The 27132-nt window shown below is 41.1% G+C and overlaps 1 protein-coding gene across 2 annotated transcripts; it reads left to right on the plus strand.

The window, feature by feature from the left end:
• The first annotated feature begins 69 nt into the window (after nucleotides 1-69).
• mrrf (mitochondrial ribosome recycling factor) lies at nucleotides 70-26418 on the plus strand. 2 transcript variants are annotated; one of them, XM_089020132.1, is made up of 8 exons: nucleotides 70-177; nucleotides 3033-3203; nucleotides 3689-3841; nucleotides 7561-7679; nucleotides 13200-13291; nucleotides 16821-16980; nucleotides 17045-17124; nucleotides 26190-26418. In XM_089020132.1, exons 2-7 carry the CDS (start codon nucleotides 3035-3037, stop codon nucleotides 17120-17122), a joined length of 771 nt encoding a protein of 256 aa, XP_088876258.1. In that variant the 5' UTR covers nucleotides 70-177; nucleotides 3033-3034; the 3' UTR covers nucleotides 17123-17124; nucleotides 26190-26418. The 2 variants fall into 2 exon arrangements, with proteins under 2 accessions (XP_088876258.1, XP_088876257.1); XM_089020131.1 differs by lacking the exon at nucleotides 26190-26418 and having other exon boundaries at nucleotides 17045-18883.
• The last annotated feature ends 714 nt before the right edge of the window (nucleotides 26419-27132 follow it).

A 27132-nucleotide genomic window follows, 5' to 3' on the forward strand; every position in this document is an offset into this window, starting at 1 on the left:
AGTAGTCAATTGAGTGGCGTTTCCACTCAGTCGGCACACGCTGTACGAAATTTCAAGCGCCCATATCTGAAAAAAATGAGTCGAGGCTCGATGACGACTAAATGTGTGGTGTGAGTTCACTGCTCGATGCTCCTGTAGATTTGTAAAAGCAAGTACGCGTATTGTGGATAATTTAAGGTACTGTATCGCTTTAATTGTGTTATTCTTGTAATTTCAGCTCAACTGTGTTACTTACTACTCTTTGTGAATGTATGACTTGTCACAAGTCGCCGGGAGAAATGTCTCAACACTTCGACCTTCAAAATTACATATACCCGTTTCTACTCATTATAAAACACGCTCAAAGGTATTACCGTGATGTTGTAGAACTCCCTTCGATATTAATTCTGATTCAGCTATGCTCTTTCAAAACATTTGAATTTGGACTGAATCAAATGCACGCTCGAATTTAAAGTCACGTGATTTAATTAGAAGAATGTCAGTACAGTTTTCAAAAATTATGCATCTCATATTTTTAAACAGCAATTGTTATTTTCGTTCATACAGCGATTGAACAATTACCATAATATAATAGTGACAGTAAATCCAATCCAATCCAAATAACAATGCACAAATGGCTCATAAACTGTAGTGTTACACACATTGTGTGTCCGCAGATGAGATTAGACCAGGAAGAGCGTGATCAGATAAACTTTTTATTTCACACTCTAAAGTTTGCAAAAGAGACCTCATGCGGGCTCCCCTACTACGTTGCTGCAATAAAAGAAGTGTGAGTTCAGCTGCATCTGCAGGATGTGATGTTACAGTGTCCCATTTACCACCTGTGCTCAACGTTTTCTGCATGATTTCCCTTCCAAGCAGCTCCGTCAGCATCCCACATCGGAGTCGATCTGCTCTACTACAGTTTGGTCAGATCATATCAGTTTGTCAGGAAAGTCTGCTTGCCATGCTTTGGAAAGCCTGTAAGGAGTTTGACATTGGATTCTGTGGTGGTCCACTGTCTGTCCTCAACATATTTGTGACCGTATCGTCTCTAGACGTGTGCCTCATTGATTTGTTTTGGGATATATATGGCAATAACAAGTTGGACAACAGCCCAACTTATTATCTTTAAAAAAATCCACACAACAAAATAACACATCAGACACGGATGCAAAACATTTTACTGAAAATGTGTTAACAATGCGACCTTTTATTCTTAATCCGTCATTTCACATCACAGTATTAAGCCACATTCCGTTTTTGGGCCACAACTGCAGTATGCATCTCCCCTTTCTTCACAGCCATTGACATTGAAAGACAAGATTGAAAGTGCTTGCATCTGTGGTCTTTTGTTAGTCCAGAGTATGTCTGTACTTGTTGTGGGGCTCTAAGGTTCAGCGGCACGGTTCGCAATCTGCAAGGTGGGGGTGCTGAGTCCACAATAAAGTCAGGTGGTCTGGTATTTGTGTTCAATCAATGGACTGGGAGGAATCCCCCAACCATCATCACTGTATGTGTACTTTAGTTGGAGAAAAAGACTGTTTAAGTGCTGATGTGAGATGTATGCCTACCTCCTACTGGCTGATATTGGCTATTACCACTTAAAAAAAATAATAATTCAGGTAAACGAATAGCCCAGTAGTTTCTTGAGAAATTTTCTATCAAATTTGAAATAACAAAGTCACCATTGGTGGAAAATCACACCATTTTTTAAAACAAGTGTTTTTTTCTTGAAGAACTTCCTTTATGGCTTCGGATATTTTTAGATCTACATATTTTCTTTCAAAGACCTGACAGCTGCGACACGTTGGTCTGATCGGTTAAAATCAGGATATTGATGACAAACAATTATTTGTACTGACTGTATACTTTACATAAAATGCAAGCGATAGATAATGATTCTCGTCACAAGAAAATTCTTATCCTGTGACTGTAAAGTGTCTTTGAGAGTTTTGAAAGACCCTTATAAATACAATGTAAATACAAAAAAATAAAAAATACACATGGATAGTTTCAAATGTTGTATTTGGTCGAGTTCTTTTTCTGTTTATTGATATTCAGTCTCTTTTTGTGTTGATTGATGTGCAATCTTCTGAGGGTGTTTCTATTTTTACATACCATCATTTTAAAATGACATAAATGTTCCTTAACTCATTTACTGCCAGATGGTGTGCAAAAATGTGTCCACTCCAGTGCCAGGGTTTTTGTCATTGTCACGTAAATTCCAGGACCCACAGAATATTGAGTTTTAGGACTACGTAACCATTCCATGCAGTGTAAGAAACCTTAGACTCTCTTCTTTCATCAGGAAAAAAATGTTAATTCCTAAGTTATATGGGTCTGGGGTTATCTGAGCTTGAAATAAGGGTGGCTATATACAATACATAACGATTTATGTGTGGCTGCCGCTGCTCACCCACAGAAAAACTCATCCAGTGACTGTAAAGTGACCTTGAGAGTTTTGAAAGGCGCTTAGAAATTAAATGTATTATCATTATATCGCGCTTTAACAACAGCTGAAGCTGGAACAAATCGCTAACATGGAAAAAAGGCAAATGCTGCCCCCTCGTGGGAGGGAAAACATTGCCAAACGTCTGGCCAGCGCTTTATCTGCACCCAAGCAAGACAAAACAAAACCCGTACAAATCCGGGAATGGCGCTCCACGTCGCACTTTTCAATTCCGGAATACATTTGGGAATGGCAGTGAATGAGTTAAAATATAAAATTGTACTTTTGGGTTGGAAAATTAAAAATATATATATATTATCTTCCAGTCTTTTCCAATTATTAAGAGTTGAGAAAAAGCTCCATCTTGATTTTATCCTGTTTGTATGAACAAAAAGTTTGTACAGTAAAGTCTCGTTATATCGATATCGGATATATCGATAGTCCCGGTTATATCGATACTATTTCTATGCACGCACGGAGAAAATTACATGCAAACAGGGTCGGATATATCGATAGTCCCGGTTATATCGATATTTTTTCGGGCTCCCTTGAATATCGATATAACGAGACTTTACTGTATTTTTATTCCAACTCTTGTCAGGCATGGCGGCGAATCATTTGAGCCGACTGCGTCCGCTGCTCTGTCACTCCTTGCGACCGCTCAGGTGTGCCCCCACCACACCCGCAAAGCTCAGCGCCCCATCTTTGTTTCCCAGTGGCCCGCGCCAGCTTCCCACATGCGTCCGCCTCTATGCCACCAAGAAAGCTAAAGGTTAGTATGGATTGCCATGCAGGCCTTGCCCCTCGCGTAATAATAATAATAATAATAATAATAATAATAATAATAATGGTGATGATATGATGATGATATGATATAATAATGGTGATGATATGATGATGATATGATATAATATATGATGATATGATGATGATGTGATGATGATGATGTAATGATGATGATGATGATGTAATGACGACGTCGATGATGTAATGATGATGATGATGATGTAATGATGATAGATCCAACTTTGTGATTGAAGAATAATCACTTGTTTGAATGTAAAAATCAAGCAGGAGCCAAAGTAGAAAGCAAAAAGATTATTTAATCTTCAGAGAGTCCTATCAAATAATAATAATAATAATAATAATAATAATAATAATAATAATAATAATAATAATAATACATTTCATTTCTAAGCACCTTTCAAAACTCTCAAGGTCACTTTACAGTCACAACCTTTGTCATTCTCCTCCTAGCCAAGACAAAGGGACAAGCGGCCAAGGTGAATATTAGCGCCGCTCTGGTGGAAGACATCATCAGTCTGGATAAAGTGAAGGACGACATGGCGGCGGTTGTCGATGCACTCAAAGATGACTTCACACGGAACCTCAGCATCAGAACCTCACCCGGTATTACCTCATGTTGTACGATTTTTGAGCTGCATTTGCAATTTAATTGCCACATAATATTTTATTTTATTTTATTTTTTACCTACAAATCCACACAGTCTTTGTGTGCATCACGGAGTGCCCCATATGACCTTACCTTGACCCCACTTTGACCATGATTTCCCCAACTACATCCAGGTCGCGACCTTGGTGCCTCCGGCCTGCAAAGATGGTAGCTCGGTTTGGGATGAGGGAGGGTCAAAGGGGGGGGGGGTGAAATGCAAGGCCAAATGGGCGGAAGGAGCTTGTTCTACTCACTTTCACAATTGCTGCCGCTTTTTGCATCTGCCAAAACAGCGAAAGAAAAAAAGCACTCCTTAAATGGTCAACGCCTCACTATTTATCTTCATCCACCCTCCCCTTTTTTATCAGTTCATATAATTCCAAGCTCATATTTGTCCTTCTTCTGACCACCTTTCTTGTTTTTTTACATTCTGGCTCAAACATTTACAATGACGAGCAACCAAAGAAACTCATTTCCATCTGCTTCCTCGGCCTCCGTTCCTTCATCCATCCATCTGTCCGTCCACCTCACTTCTGTCCAGCCAGCTGCACGGTAATTCGGGGAGGCAACCGGACTTAAGGTCTGACAGCAAGGGATGAGATGTCGGAATGGAATGACGTCAGTTATCCGAGCGAGCGTGCGTGTCTCGTGCGCAAGCGTACGTTTACCATGATTTTCTCATCTGGATTTAATTAGGCGCAAGTGCGGCTCGAACTGTAGAAAAGTGTGTAGAAAGCCAAGGAATCGATGGAGCGAGAACACTCGCATAGTTGTTGCGGTCAAAGATCGGTTGCCAGGTCGACTTCCGTGCAGCATCATCCTGTTGGTTGCTTTAGATTGGATTGGATTAGCCTGTATTAGTCTCGCAGTGGAGAAATTTACATTTCACAGCAGTAAAGTGATGAAAAGAAGGGGAAAGGAAAGGAAGAAGTAGAAAAACAAAATACAGGAGCTGCTGCAAAGGCAGCCACTCTCGCGGCGCCGTTTTCCATTCAAAAAACAAAAAAACTAAATAAAAATAATATGACAACACAGACAGGCCTTCAATCGGAAGCAGTTTCTGTACCCCGTTCGTTGCATGAAGCAGTTCTAGGTGAAAGAGGAGAGGAGCGTCCTTTTCACCAGTGGATCAGGGACGTCATGGTGAAATGTGCACGTCTGCTACAAGCTAAATGTTGAAAGCGAACACAAAGCTGTGCATCCATTGACAAAAATAAATTGTCCCCATCTCCTGTCCCACATAAAAAAACAAGATGGCGCAGCGAGAGTGGCTGCCTTTACAGCAGCTCCTGTATTTTGTTTTTTGACTTCTTTTTTTGAAGGATTGAAAATAACTCTCTGTACCTGTGTTGTCATATTATTTGTTATTTTTTTTTTTTTACTTCAGGATGGCGCAGCGAGAGTGGCTGCCTTTACAGCAGCTCCTGTATTTTGTTTTTTGACTTCTTTCTTTTCTTTCCTCTTCATAATTTTGCTGCTGTGTTACTTACGGTTAGAGTGAACGCTGGCGCGATTGGCTGCCGCTGCTCACCCGCACAAAAAAAGTTCTTATCTCGTGACTGTAAAGTGTCCTTGAGAGTTTTGAAAGGCGCTTAGAAATTAAATGCAATTATTATTATTATTATTATTATTATTATTATTATTATTATTATTATTATTATTTGACTTGTCGGGAAATGAACGCCTTACATGCAGTCATCAGTCAGTGAGGTGCAACCCTTCAAAAACATGCAAGTGACGCATTTCCCCTTAGTATTAATATTATATTATATATATTCATAATACGGGCTGAATGTTTTTTTTTATTCTTGTAATATTAAAATTCACTTTTTATTTGTCGAACTTAACACACCGGGTGTCATTTCTGCCCCTTTTACATCACGGTTCCCCATTTCAATATTGTTATGGCATACACAGGTTTAAAAAAACGTAAAGGAAGCCACTCTCGCGGCGCCATCTTGAAGTGAAAACAACAACAAAAAAACAAGATGGCGGCAAGTGAGAGTGAGCCAAGAAAATGAATAATATTAATACCCAATTCAGTAATGGATACTTTCAAATGACGGAACTGAAATCCATACAGTACATTCAGTTTGATGAATATCCATGATTAATGTACTCTTGCATTGTTCTTGTCAAACACCCCCAACCCCATTTAATTTTTTTGTCTCAGTCATCATCACATTCATATTTTCTCCCATGTTAAGTGATGTGGTTGAGATTTCTGATATCCTCTCCGCCATATCTCTTACCCCTGTGTCTCTTTCTTAGTAAAGAAATAGCCGCCTGTCTGGCCGCCGTAAATGCTAACAGATGTTTTAGGTGCACATTGTCAAGGCACAAGTCACAAAGCCGGACAGGCAGAAAGGTCAGAGAGACGGATCGGAAACTCCCTGTGATCATATTTGTACTCTCGATATCTTCTTCTGTATCAACTTTGGAATCAAATAATGAAGGAAATACTCTCTTTCAAGCACGCACATGTTAACGCACACCACCCGCAGTGTCATGAGGTGCAACCTCTGCAGCCTAAGCAGACACAGAGTGATGTAAGGCAGAGGTGGGAGAGAAGGAAACAACTGCGTCTGAGGTTAGCCAGATGGAAGGAGAGGGGAGATGGTAAGGGAGGTGGTTTGGGGAGGGGGGAGTCGAGGTCAACACACCTTTGGTTCTCTTGTCACTGAAGCGAGAAGAGGTGCTCATAAAAAATAAATACAACTAAAAATAGATATTTTCTTGGGTTGCATTCGTTCTTGGTCACTTTCTGACCAGATGATGAATTGCCTTTGAAAATGCGAGTCAAACTCTGGTCCACAAGGGCCATTTTCCTCCATTTTTTCCCAATCTCTCCTTACTGTAGCACAACCAATTGAAAATGATCACGTTTTTCAGCATTTTTGGCCACGACATTCATCAAAGAGGACACCATGCTGAGCGGTTGCTTCTTTTCAGCAGCACAAATCTGCCAGCACCGTTTTTGATTAGGAGGAATGTCAGTGACATTTGACTGTCATGGCTGGACAGCTCTGGGGCAATTGTTTTTTTTTTTGTCAGCGACTGGATGGATGCATGACTTGAGGATCCCGTGATGAGAAGAAAGGAGGGTCAGCGCGGATATGTGGAAATGTCGCAGCTTGGAATTGAAGCGGATTTACGTAGGACAGGATATGAGGACTATCTCTTTTCGTCAATGGATGCTACAGCTTGGAGCAGACGTGCACATGCCACCATGATGTCCCTTATCCACTGGTGAAAAGGATTTGATCCTCTCTTCTTTGACCTAGAACTGCTTCATGTAACAAAGAGGGTGCAGAAAAGTGCTTAAGATTGAATTGAATGACTATGTGTTTCTTTGTGTTGTCACACTATTTGTTATTTTGTTTCTTTGTTCTTTTGACTTCAAGACGGCACCGCGAGCAGATCCTGTATTTTATTTTTCTACTTCTCTCTTTCCTTTCGTCTTCCTTTCATCACTTTGACGCTGTGAAATGTACATTTCTCCACTGTGAGACTAATAAAGGCTAATCCCATCCAAGCTCTGATGAAGATCCTGATCATTTTGGTCTGATGTGTTGTAGCAGGGAGAAAGATGGGCGAGGGGTTAGCGGTGAAAAAGAAACAACGCTAATACTTTTGACAAATGTTTATTAATGTGTACATGTGCCATGCTGTATAGGAGCTCTGGACCACATTGTGGTGTCAACACCAGATGGGAAGTTCCCTCTCAACCAACTGGGCCAAGTCTCCATGAAGTCCCCGCAACTCCTTCTGATCAATATGAGCAGCTCCCCTGAGGTAAGAGCATCATTCATTCACTAAGAGACATGCGTATATTTTTTTAGGTATGTATTTTTTCTCTGGCGTGTCGTATGCATTGGTACTAGATGCTAGCAACTTAAGCTAGGGTACGATTCGGTTCATGTAAGTACAGTCAAACCTCGGTTTTTATCATCATATCATCCAAAACACGTCAAAAACTGATTTGTTGGAAAACCGAAGTAACATTTCCTATTACAATCAATGTCTGCTTCTTTTAATCACGATTGGACAATACAAACACGCCCGCTCACAATGGAATGCTTAAACGAGGATAATGTCCGATTTGCTGAGATATCAGCCGAGCACTTTTTAACTCATTCACTGCCATTCCCGAATTGAAAAGCATGACGTGGAGCGCCATTCCCGAATGCCTTTTGTACAGTCGCCCCCATTTCAAGCTCAGATAACTCCAGAGCCATATAGCTTAAGAATTAACTCTTTTTTTTTCCTGATGAAATAAGAAAGTTGAAGGTTTCTTACGCTGTATTGAATGTTGATGTAGTCCTAAAACTCAATATTCTGTTGGTCCTGCAATATGTGTGAAAATGACAAAAACCCTGGCACTGGAGTGGACACATTTTTACACGTTGTCTGGCAGTGAATGAAATAATAAAAACGTGATTCAACAACACTACTACGTCGGTTACAATGTGACACGACACAAGGAAGTGATGTATAAGGTCGCAGAGGAAAGTCGAGTGGTGCATTCAGGAGCACTCAGTTTGGTCGAAAACTGATTTTCGGTTATAAACGGAGGATACATTTTTTGGTCGAGAACCAAGACGTTCGAAAACCGAGTTTTGACCTTATCGGCGTAAAATCATCGGAAAGACTAATTTGTTTAATTGAGCAACTTTTACATTTCTAAATGATGACTCCATATAGAATCTTTAAATCAAATATGATTCTGTTAGTTAGCCAGCACATTTTTAAATTATTATTATTATTATTTTATTTTTGGTACATATATTTTTTGTGGTTCTTCCAAAACACACATGATAGAACGCTAAAATTTTTCTGTGAAAATTTCTACATATTTTTTGTGTAATTCTGCTAACTCACAAACAAATTGCAGCGAAAACTGTACTCCTGCTCTTGGTTCTTTCACGCTCGGTGAAAGGTAATACAACCTGAGGCTTGAAGTGGAGCCAGAGCAGGCATATGAAACCTGACCTCAGTGTCTCACGCCAACTTTGTCTCTTATGCTAATTGATGGATCACTCCAGGAGCCCCTTTGTTCTGGAGTGAAAGATAGCACCGTAAACTTGAACGCTTGCGTGTGCTTTATATGTGCATAGATACGTCTGTTTGTACACTGTCACCGAATAGGAAATGACCTCATTTTATCCTCAGGGTAGGAAGGAATGGATTATTTTTCTTGTCTTTTTTTTAATACCTACCCCCCTTCACTTCTTCACTGATACAACATTGTCCTAATCACAGCTTTGCTTCATCCAGTAGGCTTATAGTGTCCAGACTTTTTCCAGACTGGTGGTCTGGACAGTCAAAACTTTTTTTTCAGTACAATTAAGTCATTACACAATCATCAATACATCCATTTTCCATGCATTGCCTTTTTCCTTCTTTGTTTTATTTCACTCACAATAGAACCCTCGACCTGTCAGGAAATTGAACAATTAATGCAACAATATTTAGTAATCACTCTTTAAATGAGCTCGCTGAAATCATGCAGGTGCAGGTGCAGGTGCGGCGGGGTGGGGTGGGGGGTGCCGTGAATAAACATGTTGTAAAATGGAGACAAAAAGTTAGTACTGTACTAACTGTACTGTACATACTGTACATTCCTTCCATACTTTTTTTTGTTCTTATTTATGCACACAAAATCTCGCAAAAACTCACCTATCTTTAAAAACGCCACAAAATAGCGCCAAAGCCTCATCTGATAGGAAAGTAGTGCCTGGGATCGAATGACTTTTTGTGTCTTTGGGTTGTCATATTATTTATTTATTTATTTTTGTTTTGTTATTTTGATTTCAAGATGGCGCCTCGAGTGGCTGCCTTTACAGCAGCTCCTGTATTTTGTTTTTCTACTTCTTCTTTTCCTTCCCTCTTCTTTTCATTACTTTGTTAATTGTGAAATGTAAATTTCTCCTGTGTGAGACTAATAAAGGTTAATCTAATCTAGTACATCAGTTTCAATGAACCATGTTGAAGTCAAATATCTGGACAGATAGGTACATTTTTACATCTAAAAAGAGCTAAGATTAGCTTGGGTTGTTTCGGAGAGTCATGAATACATGTGCATCACCTAACGTGAGCACTTCTGACATTGGAAGCCTTTTATTTTACATCTTCAAATATGAGTATGATCGGATAAACGCCTGTGAATATATTTTAAACTACAAATCTTAGCAAATGTAACCTTTTGTGTCCACTCTTTTTTTCATTGTCACTCAAATTGAAGGACCCACAGAATATTGAGTTTAAGGACTACATAAACTTTCAATGCAGCGTTAGAAACCTTACACTCTCTTCTTTCATCGGAAACATTTTGTTAATTGCTAAATTATATGGGTCAGGTGTTATCTGAGCTTGAAATTGTATTTGTACAAAATACAATGCATACATAAATATTTATATAGTGCTTTAACAACAGCTGAAGCTGTAACAAAGGGCCAACATGGAAAATAGGCAAATGCTGCCCCCTCGTGGAAGTGAAAAAAACATTGCCAAAGGTCTGACCAGCGCTTTATCGGCACCCCCGCGTGAAAAACCAAAACCCGAACAAATTCGGCAATGCACTTTTCAATTCCTGAATAAATTCGGGAATGGCAGCGAAGGAGTTCATCAACACTTGGAGTTGGTGGAGTTTCAAATTCTGATGATTTTTTTATTGTATAAATTTATGTTATTTTTTTTTATTTATGGCAAGGCTCCCGCAGGTTTCAGGTTCTCACCGCCATGCAAAATTACTTCATTCTGCAACAATGCTAACCTTAAAAGCCTATTTTGCATAACCAAGACCCCCTTACGCTTAGCCTAAGACAACTCTCGACTAGCCAATAGACCTACGTTAAGCGTTTAACCTCAGACCACACGCACTGCTCAAGCAGACACACAACACAAGCAGTCCTCTGGCGTGCGAGTCGCACACAGAGGTGAGGCCGCCGTGCCCAAGCCTAATAGGCTTATAATGACGCCGATCCATTACCAGGACTTCCAGATGCCCTTCAATTGTTTTCCAGTCATTTATTAACAAGTAGCAGACCCCCTGTTTGGACGTAGGTGACTCGCACTCGTACACGATGGCGAACTTGCATTCCTATTCCGCTTACTTCTAAGCCGACTGTGTTTAATGTGAAACTGGTCCTACCTTACATATTAATGAAAACCTGGCCTGAATGTTTTTTTTTGGTCAGAAAAAAATGTCTACCAGGAGTACGGAAGCGATGATAAATATGACGCTGGGAACGCTCAAATATGGGTATAAGCCAAATCTATCACTTGCCACGCTCCAAGAGAGCAAAAAGAGGTCTGTTGCTCTCAGGGCGATTTCCGGAAAGGAAAAGAAACAAAAGCTGAATGAATGAATGAATTCAATGCGTACAAATAAATTCCTTTAATCTCGCTGCCATTTCTTTTCCTCCCAAGTGGGAAACACCAGAAGGAGCTGTCTTGAAAGGAGAGAAGGGGAGGGTGTAAAAAAAAGGATATGCGCATTTGTATGCATTTATAAACTCTTTGGAATGCTCAGCATGGGGAATTGTTATGCAGCGAAATTATTTGGAAGTGATTTTTCTTTTTTTTTCCTGGATGCAAAGTGCAGCATCTGGTGAGATGTTTACAATCTCTCAACAATGCCCTCGTGTGTCCAAATGATCATTGTCATAATTGCGCTTTATCCTTTTTCCTTTGCTTATTTCTTCTTTTATTTTTAAAGCGAGGTTTCCAGGTCGACTTCCCCTTCTAAACGTCATGCAGGATGCCAGATTTTATGGCTATCTGATGTCCAATCAGACTGACATTTGAGGACGTTCCTGAAAGAAGGATCCCTCTGCAGTTTGGATCAGAATAGCGATCAGTCGACAAAGCTCGGATTTTTCGTAATTACAAATGCAGGTGCGTGATTGGCGGCCGGCAACAATGCGGCCTCAACAGGTTGACAAGAATGAGCAACGTGAACCTGCGGTGATTTTTGTACGAGAGGGTCAATGCTGGGTATTATTGATCGGAAAAAGTCTCTGATTTATGAGGAAAATATCCTACCATAACTCTTTCACTACCAGATGGTGTGAAAATATGTGTCCATTCCAGTGCCAGGGTTTTTGTCATTTTCACTCAAATTGTAGGACGCAGGGAATATTGACTTTTAGGACTACATAAACATTCAATTCAGCGTAAGAAATCTGCAACTCGCTTCTTTCATCAGGAAAAAAAAGTTAATTAAGTTATATGGGTCTGGAGTTACGTGAGCTTGAAATGGGGACAGCTGCACAAAATACAGGTAACATCCGAGTTCCGTTCCGACCAAACGGTTGTAAGTCAAAATGGTCGTAAGTCGAAATTCATTCAAAATGTTTAATAGAGACTCCGAGGCTAAAGGACTGGCAAACTCGAGGCGTGGAATTAAAATTTTTAAAATGGAGGTCGTGGTCGTAAGTACGGGTGGTCATAAGTCAAGCTGGTCGTAAGTCGAATGTTACCTCTACAATACATATTGATTTATATAGCGCTGTAACAACAGCTGAAGCTGTAACAAAGCGCTAACATGGACAAAAGGCAAATTCTGCCTCCTCGCGGGAGGGAAAAACATCGCCAGAGGTCTTACCAGCGCTTGATCGGCACCCAAACAAGAAAAAACTAAACCCGAACAATTTCAGAAATGGCGCTCCACGTCATGCTTTTCAATTTCCGAATACATTTGCAGAATGGCAGTGAATTCGTTCAACATATGATTTTTTAAAATATTTTTTGAGAAGGAAAATATGAATATTTCTACAAAATAATGCAACTTTTATTACATTTTTTTTAATTGAAAATGATTTTATTTAATTGTATTTTTGTTGGGATGAGACCTCAAATGTTTCGTTTCATGGCTTATTTATTCTTATATTAATACAATATCATCACAAAATGGCTTTCACTAACAACTTTTTTCCTCCCAATTCACTTTTTTTTGGTGGTCCTCACACTCATTTTTTTGTGTGGATGCTCGCATGTGTGTGAGAGCGGGTTCTCTTGTCGGGTCACTTTGGGTCAGCGTCCTGCCCTGCAGCCTCTCAGCCCGATCCCACAGGACTGTCGTTGACAGTGGCCCAAGGCACTTCCACAGTGTACGGGCAACCACACAACGTACACGTCCCCCCTCACCCGAACACACAGCACCTTAATGACTACCAGCTGGAGAAAGACCACTACCTGCAGTTGTCACTTTGATTTTTTACTTTTTTTTTTTTTAAATTTTCATTCACCCCGCCTTTCTTGTGTGTGTTTTTGCCTCTGTGCGTGTGTTTGTTGGTGTGTGCGTGGCCTTAGGCGACGGAAGCAGCTACCCGTGCGCTGAGAGAGAGTAGCATGAACCTCAACCCTGAGGTGGACGGGACAATCATCAAGGTGCCAGTTCCAAAGTGAGTCTCTTCTACACACACACACACACACACACACACACACACACACACACACACACACACACACACACACACACACGTTTACACAAACACTTTTATTGTGATTTTGCAGTTTTTCTGTCACACGGTCGCTCTTCCTCCAAGCAAAACTTTTATGTGGAAATAAGCAGCTGTTAATATGTTCAAATGTCAGTGTTCATAAAGTTACTGATAAAAAATAGTTTACTGTTAATAAAGTTACTGATAAAAAATAAAGTTTACTGTTAATAAAGTTAATTTCGGCCAGCAGGGATATGTAAACATGTTTCATTTCAACAGTTTGACTATTTGGAGGTATTCATAATTTATGTTTTTATTGATATTTCTTTATTTTTTTGTTGATTTATTTATTGTCATATTGAGACATATCACAGAGAGTCTGCATATTTAGGCCCACAAGCTAATAATCTTTGCTTGTGTCTCGATAAAATGGTCCATTTAGGACATCTCGGCAATGACCTCCGTCACGTCGTCTTCGGTGGACGTCTCCATGATGTGAGATGGAGGAACATTGCCTCGCGTCTTCAAAATATTTCTACCTCCTCCCACTTGGCTAGTCTAAATGTTTAAATGTTTGAAAAATTTCCCATTGTGGGAAAAGATGTCAAATTGTCATCATAATTTTACCAGTGGGATAGAAATGATCATGAGGAGTGGGCCAGGGTGTCTAACTACAATATCAGAACCAAACTTAGTTTTGTCATATATGCCTGCCCATTCATTTGAGTCTTTCCATGCAGTCATTTGCTGTCCTGATTGTTCACATTTACATATAAGATGGAAAGCAAGCCCATTTCTTGATGCGCAATCCTTCTCCCCCCGGCGGACGCGGCGGCGGCAGCAGGTGTTATTCTGATAGAATAGGGACACATGCGTCGGACCGCTCTCCCCAAAACGCAGCCGCCCACCCCCTCCAATCAGCCTCGGCACGCTCCCCGAGCCGCCATTTGCATCTGCAAAGAGAAGAAGAAGGCGCCCGTTGATTCGCGGCGCAATCAGCAATTAGAGCGTATTGTTTGCAATAAATAGACGCTATTCGGTGATTGTTTGCAAATAGTCCGTGAGGCTCGAAAACGGCAATTAAGGACAAAGGAGCAGAATGACACCGCGAGTCAACATTCACACCCCCCCCCCCCCCCCCCAATGATTAAAACAAGGGAGGTGATTGCAAAAGTTGTCGGGTTGATGAACATTTCAGTTCTGGAGTGAAACCTGCTGTGGGAGGGATTGTTTGTAAAATAGCAGTTACAAACTTTTGACAAATAACACCCTCATTTTAGCACTTTGTTGGGTGTTTCTTTTAAAGGGCGAGTTGGGTCATATCCACTTAAGGATGCTTGAAGTGATACGACTCGAATTAGAACGCCGTCAAGTTTCAACCGTTAATTAAGAAACTTTTTGTTCCTCCAGCCACATGGGGGGCGTTTTAATTTCTCTTTATGGCCCGAGAACTACTTTTGATCCAAATATTTACTGTCATTTTGACTTGAATTGTACATTAGTTTGTTTGTTGAATTGTACATTAATCGTCATCGAATGGTGGCCCGCGGATTGGCTGTTAAAGATGCTGAGCAAGAAGCATCTGCCAGAGGAGGTGCTACGATATTTCTACATGGCTGTCATCGAATCAATCCTGTGTTCTTCCATCACGGTTTGGTTCGGGGCCGCCACAAAAATTTACAAAATAATCAACGGACAGTTAGGATGGAGGAAAAAAATCATTGGCACTGCCCTCCCCATTCTTGAGGACTTGCACACTGCAAGAATCGAAACAAGGGCGTGGAAAATTCTACTGGACCCTCCGCACACTGCCCACCACCTTTTCCAGTTACTTCCCTCAGGCAGGCGCTACCAATTATTATCTATATTATCTAAACAGTAACCCAAATATAACTGTATAGTGCCTTTGCAATTTTGTTACGATTATATATACCGGAGACACATTCCTTGCGTGTTCTAAATACTTGGCCAATAAAGATGATTCTGATTCGGATTCTGATTCCAAATCCCCTGAAAAGTGTCGAGGAAATGAGGGAAAAAAACATTTTTGAACCCGGGAACGACGGAACTATTCGGCGGATGTGCTGACCGTTTATCCACTATGTCCGTCCACAAACCTCAGAACATAATTTTCTGGATTTATACAAGACCAAAAGCTCAAGTTGAATCCACATTGAGCGGTTTTAGAACATTGAACAATTACTACACCTAGCGAGCCCCTTAAATGAAGTCTGTATTTCACCAATGGCAAGCCTGTTTAATATCACAGACAGTGATGGACCGTTGGGCCTGAAAGGCCTTCTCTGCTGGCCTGAAAATATCTGAATCACAGACTGATGTTAATTCATTCCAAATCATCTTTCAGCTTCCTTTCATTACTTTTGCCCCGTTGCACTGCTTCCAGACATGTGTTTTCATATTTAACGCATTTAACCAGCCGTTATTTGTTACCGGGGTCAGAAATCTGCCTGGACACCTTCACAATCAGTTCTGCAGGCCTTGCAGCATCGAATAAGTGTCGATAAAACTGTTGTTTTCACCAAATCAGATTTTGACGGCAAGGCCTTCTCGCAGACCTATTTCCTGGCTAACGCCACGCTCTAGTGGACTTTTAGTAAACCACACCACAATTTTTATATGAGTCGCAGTCATAGCTGCAGTAAAGGTTGTATAGTCATAAAATAATAAAAATACATTTCATTTGTAAGCACCTTTCAAAACTTTCAAGGTCACTTTACAGTCACTGGATAAGTTTTTCTGTGGGTGAGCAGTGGCAGCCACACACGCCAGCGTTCACTCAACCCAGAATAAATCAAATGAATAAAAAGCTCGTTAGCTAATAGATAGCTAACAGATAGCTAGCTAAGCCTTCACTCAACCCGGAAGTAACTCCGATAGAAAGCCAGCTAGCTAATAGACAGCTAATAGATCTCTAACTCGGATAGAAAGCTAGCTAGCTAACAGATAGCTAACAGATAGCTAGCTAGGCCCTTCACTCAACCCAGAAGTAACTCAGATAGAAAGCTAGCTAGCTAATAGATAGCTAAGTAAGTCGGATATAAAGCTAGCTAGCTAATAGATAGCTAACAGATAGCTAGCTAGGCCTTCACTCAACCCTGAAGTAACTCAGATAGAAAGCTGGCTAGCTAATAGACAGCTAATAGATAGCTAAGTAACTCGGATAGAAAGCTAGCTAACTAATAGATAGCTAACAGATAGCCATCTAGGCCTTCACTCAACCCGGAAGTAACTCAAATAGAAAGCTAGCTAGCTGATAGAAAGCTAGCTGGCTGATAGACAGCTAATATATAGCTAAGTAACTCAGATAGAAAGCTCGCTAGCTAATAGAAAATAATTAAGGGTTGGATTGATTCAGACATAGCACTACTGAAGGCCTATGTTCAACAAAGTCTAAACAAAAATTAGACATTGTCTTTTAAATACACAGACCACATTTGTTTTGCTCCCATTTCCCCCCCCTCCCTCGTAGAGTGACACGTGAGCACCGGGAGAATCTCGTCAAGACGGCCAAGCAGTTCAGCAACAAGGCCAAAGACTCTCTGAGGAGAGTTCGCTCAAACGCCGTCGCCCAAGTGAAAAAGGCCAAAGAAGGAAACTCCGAGGACACCATCCGCCTCGTCGAAAAACAGGTACAAAGGAAACGAAGAATGTCTGCTTTGTCGTCATGTAACTGTCATCACACTGTCGCCGCAGATTCAGCAGATGGCCGACGACATCATCGCAGATATCGACAAACAACTCGCGGCCAAGACCAAAGAGCTGCTCGGTTGAACGTGAGGAGATACACACATGCAACCGTTAGATTCGATACCTTAGCATTTTGTCGCTAACGTGTTTTCATACGCGTCGTGATGATATTCTGCAGCAACAAATACTCAATAGAAAACGGTTTTGGGATTCCTGCAGAAGATCAATCAAAATCGTGCATTTCAAGTGAAAATGGCTCTCAAAACAACAGCGTTATTGTTCATCTACGAACGCTTGAGAACTAAATTAATTTGGGGCCTGGTTTTGATGTACGCAAAACTACAGTTACACTTCTCACAAATACAAGCCTTTCCAATAAAAGCCATTGAAGTCTTCAAGTGGAACAGGAACGCTGTCGGGCGTTGTCGTGGGAACGTCAGAATAAGAACAGCATGATGTAAAGCAAGGGTGTCAAACTCATTTTTTGCCGCATTTTTGTTTCCTCTCGGGGGCCGTCATGAATTTGGGGAAACAATTAGAATGCTTAATGCCCTCCACATAAATATAGAGAGGAGAACAAATTAACTCATTCACTGCCATTCACGAATTTATTCGGGAATTGAAAATATGACGGAGAGTGCCATTCCCGATTTTTTTTTTTCTTTTTTTTCATGCTTGGGTGCCAATAAAGCGCTGGCCATGTTTGGCAATGTTTTTTTTTTCTTTTCCACATGGCGGCAGCATTTCCCTTTTCTCCATATTAGCATTTTGTTCCAGCTTCAACTGTTGTTAAAGCACTGCATAAACCAATATCTATGTATTGCATTGTATTTTGGACAGCCGCCCTCGTTTCAAGCTCATATAACTCCAGACCATATAATTTAGGAATTAACTCTTTTTTTTTGATGAAAGAAGAGATTCTAAGGTTTCTAACGCTGTATTGAATGTTTGTGTAGTCCTAAAACTCAATATTCTATGGGTCATGGAATTCGAGTGACAATGACAAAAACCCTGGCACTGGAGTGGACTCATTTTTGCACATCATCTGGCAGTGAATGAGTTAATGAATACTATATTTTACAGTGTATAAGACACACCCAAAAGCCTTGATTTTCTTCAAAAGATGACCCTGCGCCTAATACGCAGGTGCGCCTTATATGTGAAGTAATACTGAGCCACAACAAGTCCCACCACTACTCCATTTTCCCCTCGAGAAGAAGTTGTGCATAAGGCCAGCCTCTACCGTCGCGCTGAAGTGTGCCTTATATATGGGAAACTTTTACATATTTATACATTATATTTGGAGAACTTTTGTCATTGAAAATTCGCTTTATAGTCCAGTGCGACTTATATATGGAAAATGTTTGAAAATACACCATTCATTGGGGGTGCACCTTATACTCCTGTGCGCCATATACACCAGAAAATACGGTAACTAATTTTGAAAAGTGAAGGACAGAATAATTACCGTTATTGTGGTTTAAGTACGAATTCTGAATTGGACTTTAGCAAGCAGCATTGAATTTCACTAGTTTGATTTGCTTTTATGGGCCGAATAAATTGATATGGCGGGACAGATTTGGCCCCCAGGCCTTGACTTTGACACCTGTGATGTCGAGGGGTGTTTAAGTACCCATTCTCATTAAGCCTGTGAATTTTACGTTGTTGCCACATCGCGAGCAGTGATGCACAAAAAAGAAAAATACAATTACGCAACATCCTACTTGGACTTCAAATAAATCGAGTACTGAGAACAAATGGCTTTTTAATGGGATTTGGTGGGCTTCCTCCTCATCAAACCACTTGCCTCAAGTCTGTCTGTTTACATAAAATGAGCGCACCCGTCTGGATGTCAACCGGCTTGTTTTTTTTCTTCTCATCCCCCCTTTGCAAAAGCAGACAACATTGTCAACGATTTGCTAAACATTTCCCTCCCATTCGAGATTGAAAATGCATCTGCATGTCTACCACATGACCACATGTCCTCTTTCTCCCCTTTTAAATGATTATTGATGGACCCCATTGAAGCCCAAATCGCTTTATTGTAGTGTGCGATGGTGCGTGCGTGATCACTCTTATTTTCTTTTTCTCCACTTTAAGTTTGAAGTAGACAAAACACCCCCCCCCCCCACACACACACACCCCTCCATTCCCTTCTCCATTAGTTCGAGTGATAATGGACTTTTCCTGTGTGCACGGATCTGACTGTTGGCATTACAATAGGTAAGGTGGGAAGGGCCTATGGGAGTACAGTGGGGGCTTTTAACTCATTCACTGCCATACGTGCAAAAATGTGTCCACTCCAGTGCCAGGGTTTTTGTCATTGTCACTCAAATTCCAGGACCAACAGAATATTGAGTTTTAGGACTACATAAACATTCAATACAGCATTAGAAACCGCTTAGAGTCTCCTCTTTCAGAATCAGAATCATCTTTATTGCCAAGTATGTAGAACACACAAGGAATTTGAATAGAACACGCTGCACACTCATCATTTAAAAAGATTGCAAAGAGGCACTATACAGTTATATTTGGATGACTGTTTGGAGAGTTCATAGATTGGGAGAAGTAGCTGTTTAAATATCTGCTGATTTTGGTGTGCAAGGATCAGTAGCGCCTGCCTGAGGGGAGTAGATCGAAAAGGTGGTAGGCAGGATTCGGAGGGTCCAGTAGGATTTTCCGCGCCCTTGTTTTGATTCTTGCTATGTGCAAGTCCTCGAGAGTGGGTAGGGCGGAATGTATGCTGTGTAATTTTGAAAAGTGTTAACTCCTAAATTAAATTGGTCTGGAGTTATATGAGCTTGAAATGAGGGTGGCTTTCCAAAATATAATGTAATACTGTACATACATATTGGTTTATATCAGAATCGGAAAACCTTTATTCGTCCCACAATGGGGAAATTTGCAGTCCACAACAGCAATTTGAAAGGGGATGGGAGGGAATAGAAAAACAATATATTCTAAGCATAGTAAAATTAACATGTCAACTGTATACTGTAAATGTGCAAAACTGTTTCATAAAAAAAAACTACGTAGTGCAATTATCAAAAAGGCATAATATATAGAGCTTTAACAACAGCTGAAGATGGAAGAAAGCGCAAACATGGAAAAAAGGGAAATGCTGCCCCTTGTGGAAGAGAAAAATCATTGCCAGAGGTCATGGCCAGCGCTTTATCGGCACTCAAGCATGAAAAAAAACCGGAACAAATTCGGGAATGGCGTTCTACGTCGTATTTTCAATTGCCGAATACATTTGTGAATGGCAGTGAATGAGGTAAAATTGTGTTTGTTTTGAATATTTTGCATTTCGGGGAGGGGGGGGTACATAACTTCTTGTGGTACACATGTATGAATAGGAGCAGAACCATTAGCATTTACTCCTTTCCTCTTCCTGTGGGTTTGTCGTGAAATTTCGATCTCATTTTGAGGCAGCGTTCTTGATTCCGTTCCATCAAGCGTCCCCTTTTTGTTCAAAATAAGGTGTTAGGGTGATGGAGGCCTTAGTCCTTCAGCGCCATTTTGCTTTAATGGGCTAAACAGAACCCAGTCTTTGGATAAACAAGAGTTTAGCGAAGGAGCGTCTGTGCAAGGGGGACGCTTGCTTGGCGGCCTCGTGTAGAAATGGCAAGCCTTCTCCGCACCATTCCGTGTCCAGATGTCAGCAATTTTGGGGGGCATTGTGTACCTTGGCCTGCAACAGAGGCTTTGTGATCGATGGAGGGCTGAAAATCTCCCCGAGTCTCTGGCGCAACAAACGCAGGCCAAGCGTGAGGAAATTGCTTTCAGCTGATAGCTTCATTTCGCTTGACATTTATCAAGTGGAAGACGGGTTCTTTTTTTTTTCGTTTGAATGTTTACCATGAAGAAAAATAAGGCACACGGTGTTCTTGGATCGTGTGTGCGTGTCTTTTGTAGAAGCTGCGGCATGTTGTTTTGGTCCTTCCGCAGAAGAATATACACATTTAAACTTGCTCAGTCAACTTTTTTTTGGGGTGGGGTTGATAGCAGGGTTTTTATTGGCTTTTGGTAACGGAAGGAGAGATAACCTTTAGTTTTTTTATTAGCTAGCTGGCTAGCTTTCTATCTATTTGAGCTACTTCTGGGTTGAGTGAACGCTGGCGCGTGTGGCTGCCACTGCTCACCCGCAGAAAAAATATCCTGTGACTGTAAAGCAGGGGCGTCAAAGTCATTTTTTGCCGCGGGCTACATTGTAGTTATGGTTTCCTCTCGAGGGCCGTTATGAATTTGGGGAACCCATTAGAATGTTTAAATCCCTTCAAATATTACATATACAGCACACAGAAAATTAATGAATAACTCGTTTTCAAATCTGAAGTCAAGAATAATGTCTTTTATTGTGGTTGACATCCAAAAATATGAAATTTTGGCTCAGATTTTAGCAATCATCATGGAATTTAACAAGTTTAATTTGCTTTCGCGGGCCGAAAAAAAATGATGTGGCGGGCCGGATTTGGCCCGCGGGCCTTGACTTTGACACCTGTGCTGTAACGTGTCCTTGAGAGTTTTGAAAGGCGCTTATAAATGAACATTATTATTATTATTATTATTATTATTATTATTATTATATAACCACACATATGCTGTGATAATTACGATGTGCATGTGGAACTATCGCGGCTTGGAATTGAAGCGGATTTAAATGGGACAGGCGATGTGAGACAATCTCTTTTCGTCAATGGATGCTACAATATTTAGCTTGTAGCAGAGGTGCACATTCCACCATGACGTACTTGATCCACTGGTTAAAAGGACGTCTTTGATCATCGCCTCTTTTATTTAGAACTGCCTCATACAACAAAGAAGGTCCAGAATGTGCTTAATATGGAAAGACTGTTTGTGTCTTTGGTGTTGTGTTACATGATTTGATATTTAGTTTTTGTTGTAGTTTTGACTTCAAGATGGCGTCGCGAGACTAACTACCTTTACAGCAGCTCCTATATTTTGTTTTCTACTTCTTCCTATCATAACTTTGCTGCCATGAAATGTACATCTCTCCACTGAGAGACTCATAAAAGCTAATCCAATACAATACAATTCAAAATGTTGCTAATTGCTACACGGCTAGCCACTTATTTAGGTACCCCTATCCAATTTAACAAACCAGAGCCAGATACTGTATGTCTACTATCACCTGCTTTTAGAAAGACATTAATGCTCACTTGTAGCAAATAATGGAAATGAATAATTTGTCTAACTTGTCTAACTAAATGACTATCTCTGCCAATAACCTGACCAGCGAGGTTTTCACAAAGCTACTATTACAAAAACACATCAAAATCAAAATGTGAGCAAATTTAACCCACATGCTGTTTTGTTGGATTTGCGGAGATTAGCGTTAGCTTCTGATGAAAATGCTTTTATGTTCTTTGTGGTGCCTCACCAGCCCAAAATTGAAGCAGCTCCCAGTTTGATGAATACTGAACATTTTAATTGTCTATGTAGTACCTAATATTGCAGTTATGGGATAGATCGGGTTAAAATGCAAGTAGGGACATATTAACTCATCAGAATCAGAATCAGAATCATCAGAATCAGAATCATCTTTATTGCCAAGTATGTAGAACACACAAGGAATTTGTTTCCGGTAGAACACGCTGCACTAGTATCGTTGTAAAAAAAAAAAAAAAAAAAACTGCTAAGTGGCACTATACAGTTCCATTTTGGCTACTGTTGAAAGAGTTCAAAGAGTTAATGGCTTGGGGGAAGAAGCTGTTTATTCGCTGCCATTTCCCGATAAAGGGCAGGTCAGACCTCTGGCAATGTTTTTCCCTTCCACAAAGGGGCAGCATTTCCCCTTTTTTTCCATGTGAGCACTTTGGTCAAGCTTCAGCTGTTGTCAGAGCGCTATTTAAATCAATATGGTGTTGTATTTTGTACAGCCGCCCCCAGTTCAAGCTCAGATAACTCCGGACCCATATAACATAGGAATTAAGTTTTTTTTTTCCTAATGAAAGAAGAGAGTCTAAGGTTTCTTCGGCCGCATTGAATGTTTATGTAGTCCTAAAACTCAATATTATGTGGGTCCTGCATTTTGAGTGAAAACAACAAAAAACCTGGCACTGAAGTGGCCACCTTTTTGCACATCGTCTGACAGCGAATGAGTTAAAGGGCAATTTGCACTTGTGGTTTTGCCACGACAGATTCCCATCATCCACTTCTCCGTACTTGTGGATGCTGATTTCTGTGTGACTTATCTGAGAACAGCATGACGCTAACGTGTAGGAAGTCACACACACACACACACACGCAAACCCACATTGCTGTTCTCTTTCCTCATTACCTCTGGAGAGCAAAAGTGTGTGCGAAGCTACCCTGAAGATGTCATTGAGGCTCCAATCAACGCATGAATATGAAATAAAAATCTGTAAAAGGGGACACTTATTGTGCGTCAAATGGCTGCCTATGCAAATTAAATTGAAACGAATCTGATGTTCGTAAGAGCTCCTCTGACCTTATCAGTCACACACACACACACACACACACACACACACACACACACACACACACACACACACACACACACACGACACCATTAATATTCATAGATGCAATTGTATGAGCTCGGGTGGCGCGAGGGCTTGTAGGACACGCACAGAACACGTAGTCCGTGAGCGCGCACACGACGGGCGGATGTTCATACTTTCTGCGGTAAACAGATCGGTTTTAAAGGACACCATTTTTTTGTTTCCTAACTGACATCAGAAAAACGTTTTAAAGCATCTAAAATACCCAAACACGCAAGCTGATATTTTTAGTCAAATGCAAAACACCAATAAAAATGACTTAAAGTGTCCCAAAACTACTTCAAAATGAGCTCAGAACTGGGCAGATTCAGAAAGTCCCGCCCCCCTTGTTCATGACGTCACTATTTCCAGTTATGAATATGATTCAAATAGTTCTGAAGAGGAAAGCATACATGTTTGCAATCGATTAAAAAAGTCCTTCCATATCATTTTGAGGCGTCTGGACTCCAATGTAGCTCCCAGAAAATGCACAAGATGGCGCACAAGCTCCGTTGGAAATGGGGTGATTTCTCTGCTGGGAATTAGTTTCAACTAGTATAAAATAGTAGTCTTGGTGCTACACACAACGATTCACCATCTTGTTATTTATGTGTTTTCCTTCTAATTTCGCCATCAACACAAAGTTTTCAGAACCAAACAAAGTACCCAAAATGCATTGTGTGTCGCTTTGTCAGTCAGGGGCGGTCCCTCCGTGACATCACTTAGGGCATTGTCATCAATTAGAAAACAAGACTTCCTGAATATTCAGCGTAGGTCTTAAAACGTAAAATATAGCTATATGCGGTGGAATCTTTGTAAAATGCGCTCAGTAGAAGTCATTTGAAGTGATTTTACAAATTATGGACGCAACTTGTCCGCAGGTGTCGGTTGTCCTTTAAAGGAGGAAGTGGGACATCCTCATAATCAGGTAAACTAATAGCGGGCGGTGAGAGTGTTTCCTTCCGCCGCATTCGGCATGTCACTCATTCCCAGAATTGCTCTTGTCTCTCTGGTCTGCGAGCCATTTGGATGGAGCGGAACGTGCGGCCACACAGTAAACCCCAATTGACGTTTTTTTGTGTGTGTGTGTGTGTGTGTGTGTGTGTGTGTGTGTGTGTGGGGCGGGGGCTTGTAGTGCTCCCCCTGTAACTGACATGCTTCCACACACCTCCCGTCTCACCGACATGAACAAAGCCTTCCTCAGTCTAAAGTGGCCCAATCTCAAATGATTAGCGGCATGGGAAGAATTACATATTTAGCTTTACGTCCGTCACCATTTCCTCCCCCGCCGCTTGATCTGAAGTGACTGGCGATTGGTCCCCTCTATGTCACGTTATCGCCGTGAACCCCCCCCCCCCCCCCCAAAAAAAAAATGTCTCCCACCCTCCAAGAGACGAACGAGTGTAATCAAGGGCCTCCAGCAGCGTGGAAGATGAGAGGTACAAGGTGGACACTGATGACAAAGGACCCAATGGCAATGATATATTTTCATATGTCTGAACTCTTTTTGTATCAGGAGCCATTTCCTGTTTGTATAAAGACCCCCCATGGAGTTCTGAATTTGTGAGAAAAAAAAAGATATGATACAGAACTCAACCATCATTCTAGTGTGTTCTTTGGATCGATTTATTCAGTGGTGGCCATTTTGCTACCCTTCTATGGATTGAGTCATTCAGTGGCGGCCATTTTGCAACCCTTCTTTGGATCGACTAATTCGGTGGCGGCTATTTTTCAACCCTTCTTTGGATTGACTCATCCAGTGGCGGCCATTTTGGAACCTTTCTTTGGATTTACTCATTCAGGGGCGGGCGGCCATTTTGCAACCCTTCTTTATCCCACCATGTTAACATTCATCATTTTTTTCACACCGATGACTAGTTTTGAAATCATAATTACTTTAGCACTGTTTTGTGGCATTTACGAGTTACCAACATCTGAATCATGATTTTTTTTCTGTAAAGAATTTGGGATTGGCTGGGCAATTAATGAAAATTGCTTCATGTTCATCAGTAGATCATTTCAATGTTTTTGGTAGGGGTAGAAGAAACTGGAGATGGATGGACTAGATAAAAAATAATGTGTTGCTGTCTTATATAATCAATTGTCCAGGCAAGATTTCCAATTGCTTTTTTTTTTTACTTGTTCTGTACATTGTGATTGTCCTATCAACATGTCACTCGGAAATAAACCAGTATGGTGCCCTTTGGTAAAGCCCCCCTGCTCCCCCACACACACTCAAACCCGTTGCAGTTAGTTCATCCTCTCTACCATCAACCCTCGCTTATAAATAAAGCAGATGGACACCGCCAAAGCCATTGGGCAGGAAGCCTGTTAATCTGCAATCCAATCCAACCCCAGTCAAAGAGTGAAACTCGGCTCAGCTTGACTGAGCGGGACCTGCGAGGAAGGAAGTGGAGAACTCAGGAAGCGGCGTTCAGAGCTTTCACCAGTCATATCCATCACAAGGGCTGGTGATGGAGGCCTGATTCTATGTGTGTGTGTGTGTGTGTGTGTGTGTGTGTGTGTGTGTGTGTCTCGTATCCATCACACAGGCAGGAGAGCAGTCATTAGAGGGGCTGGGCCGCATTTTAACTAAACATCTTTTTCCATAAAATAAATGCTTCCAGGTTACCGCGGGTCCCGGAGAAGCCAGGTCGCCCAGCGTTTGCTGCCACTCATCTGATCTCAATTACCAGGCAGCGCCAGGTCACAGCCTGCTCTGGATGCACACTGGAGAAGACAAGCAAGCAAGTGTGCCTTTCTCTTTTGCTTCCAATTGACACATCGCCACCCCGGCGTGAACCTTCCACCCCTTACGTTTCTCTTGACTGCAACTAGTATTGGGACACACACGTTACGCTTAATGGCGGTTCTCAAAAGGTGCGGGGGTGGTGTAGTTCGGAGGGGGATAATAATTGTCTGAAAGTTGGAAATGTGTATATATATATATATATATATATATAAAATATCGATATAACCGGACTATTGATTTATCCGATCCTGCGCCATGTAAATTTTCTCCTTGCGTTCATAGAAATAGTATCATAATAAGCAGTACTATTGATATAACCGATATCGATATAACCAGACTTTACTGTATATATATATATACACACACACACACACACACACACACACACACACACACACACACACACACACACACACACACACACACACACACACACACACACACACACGTACTGTATCAGCGTCGTCAGCATGCCTTTTGGTGTAAACTTTGGGTAGTATTTACAGCTTTACATCATCATAGGATAATTGTTTCCTCATGCTACCCCCCCCCCCGCCTCCACACACCGTGAATATTAATTACCAGAAGATGAAACCAACCCCTTTGGTCTGCAAGGTTGAGGTCAAAAGAGGAAATAGGAGGCCTGTGTGTGTTTGTGTGTGTGTGTGTGTGTTTGATTCTGTGTGAAGGGGGGGTTCCATTTGTTTCAAAGGGGAAGCTGAAGCCAATTAATTTGAGATAGAAATTGTTTGTTTATTTCAGTCAAGTGTTATTATATTATATTTCATTTATAAGCACCTTTCAAAACTCTCAAGGTC

This window comes from Hippocampus bargibanti, linkage group LG18, assembly GCF_051943395.1.
Source record: "Hippocampus bargibanti isolate YZ-2025 linkage group LG18, ASM5194339v1, whole genome shotgun sequence".
Taxonomy (NCBI): Eukaryota; Metazoa; Chordata; class Actinopteri; order Syngnathiformes; family Syngnathidae; genus Hippocampus; species Hippocampus bargibanti.

Excerpts from the sequence above, each read along its gene's own strand:
- mrrf (XM_089020132.1), top strand. The coding sequence starts at position 3,035 with ATGGCGGCGAATCATTTGAGCCGACTGCGTCCGCTGCTCTGTCACTCC. Across the intron at positions 3,204-3,688 it reads TGCCACCAAGAAAGCTAAAG|CCAAGACAAAGGGACAAGCG; the intron begins GTTAGTATGGAT and ends TTCTCCTCCTAG. Across the intron at positions 7,680-13,199 it reads ATATGAGCAGCTCCCCTGAG|GCGACGGAAGCAGCTACCCG; the intron begins GTAAGAGCATCA and ends GCGTGGCCTTAG.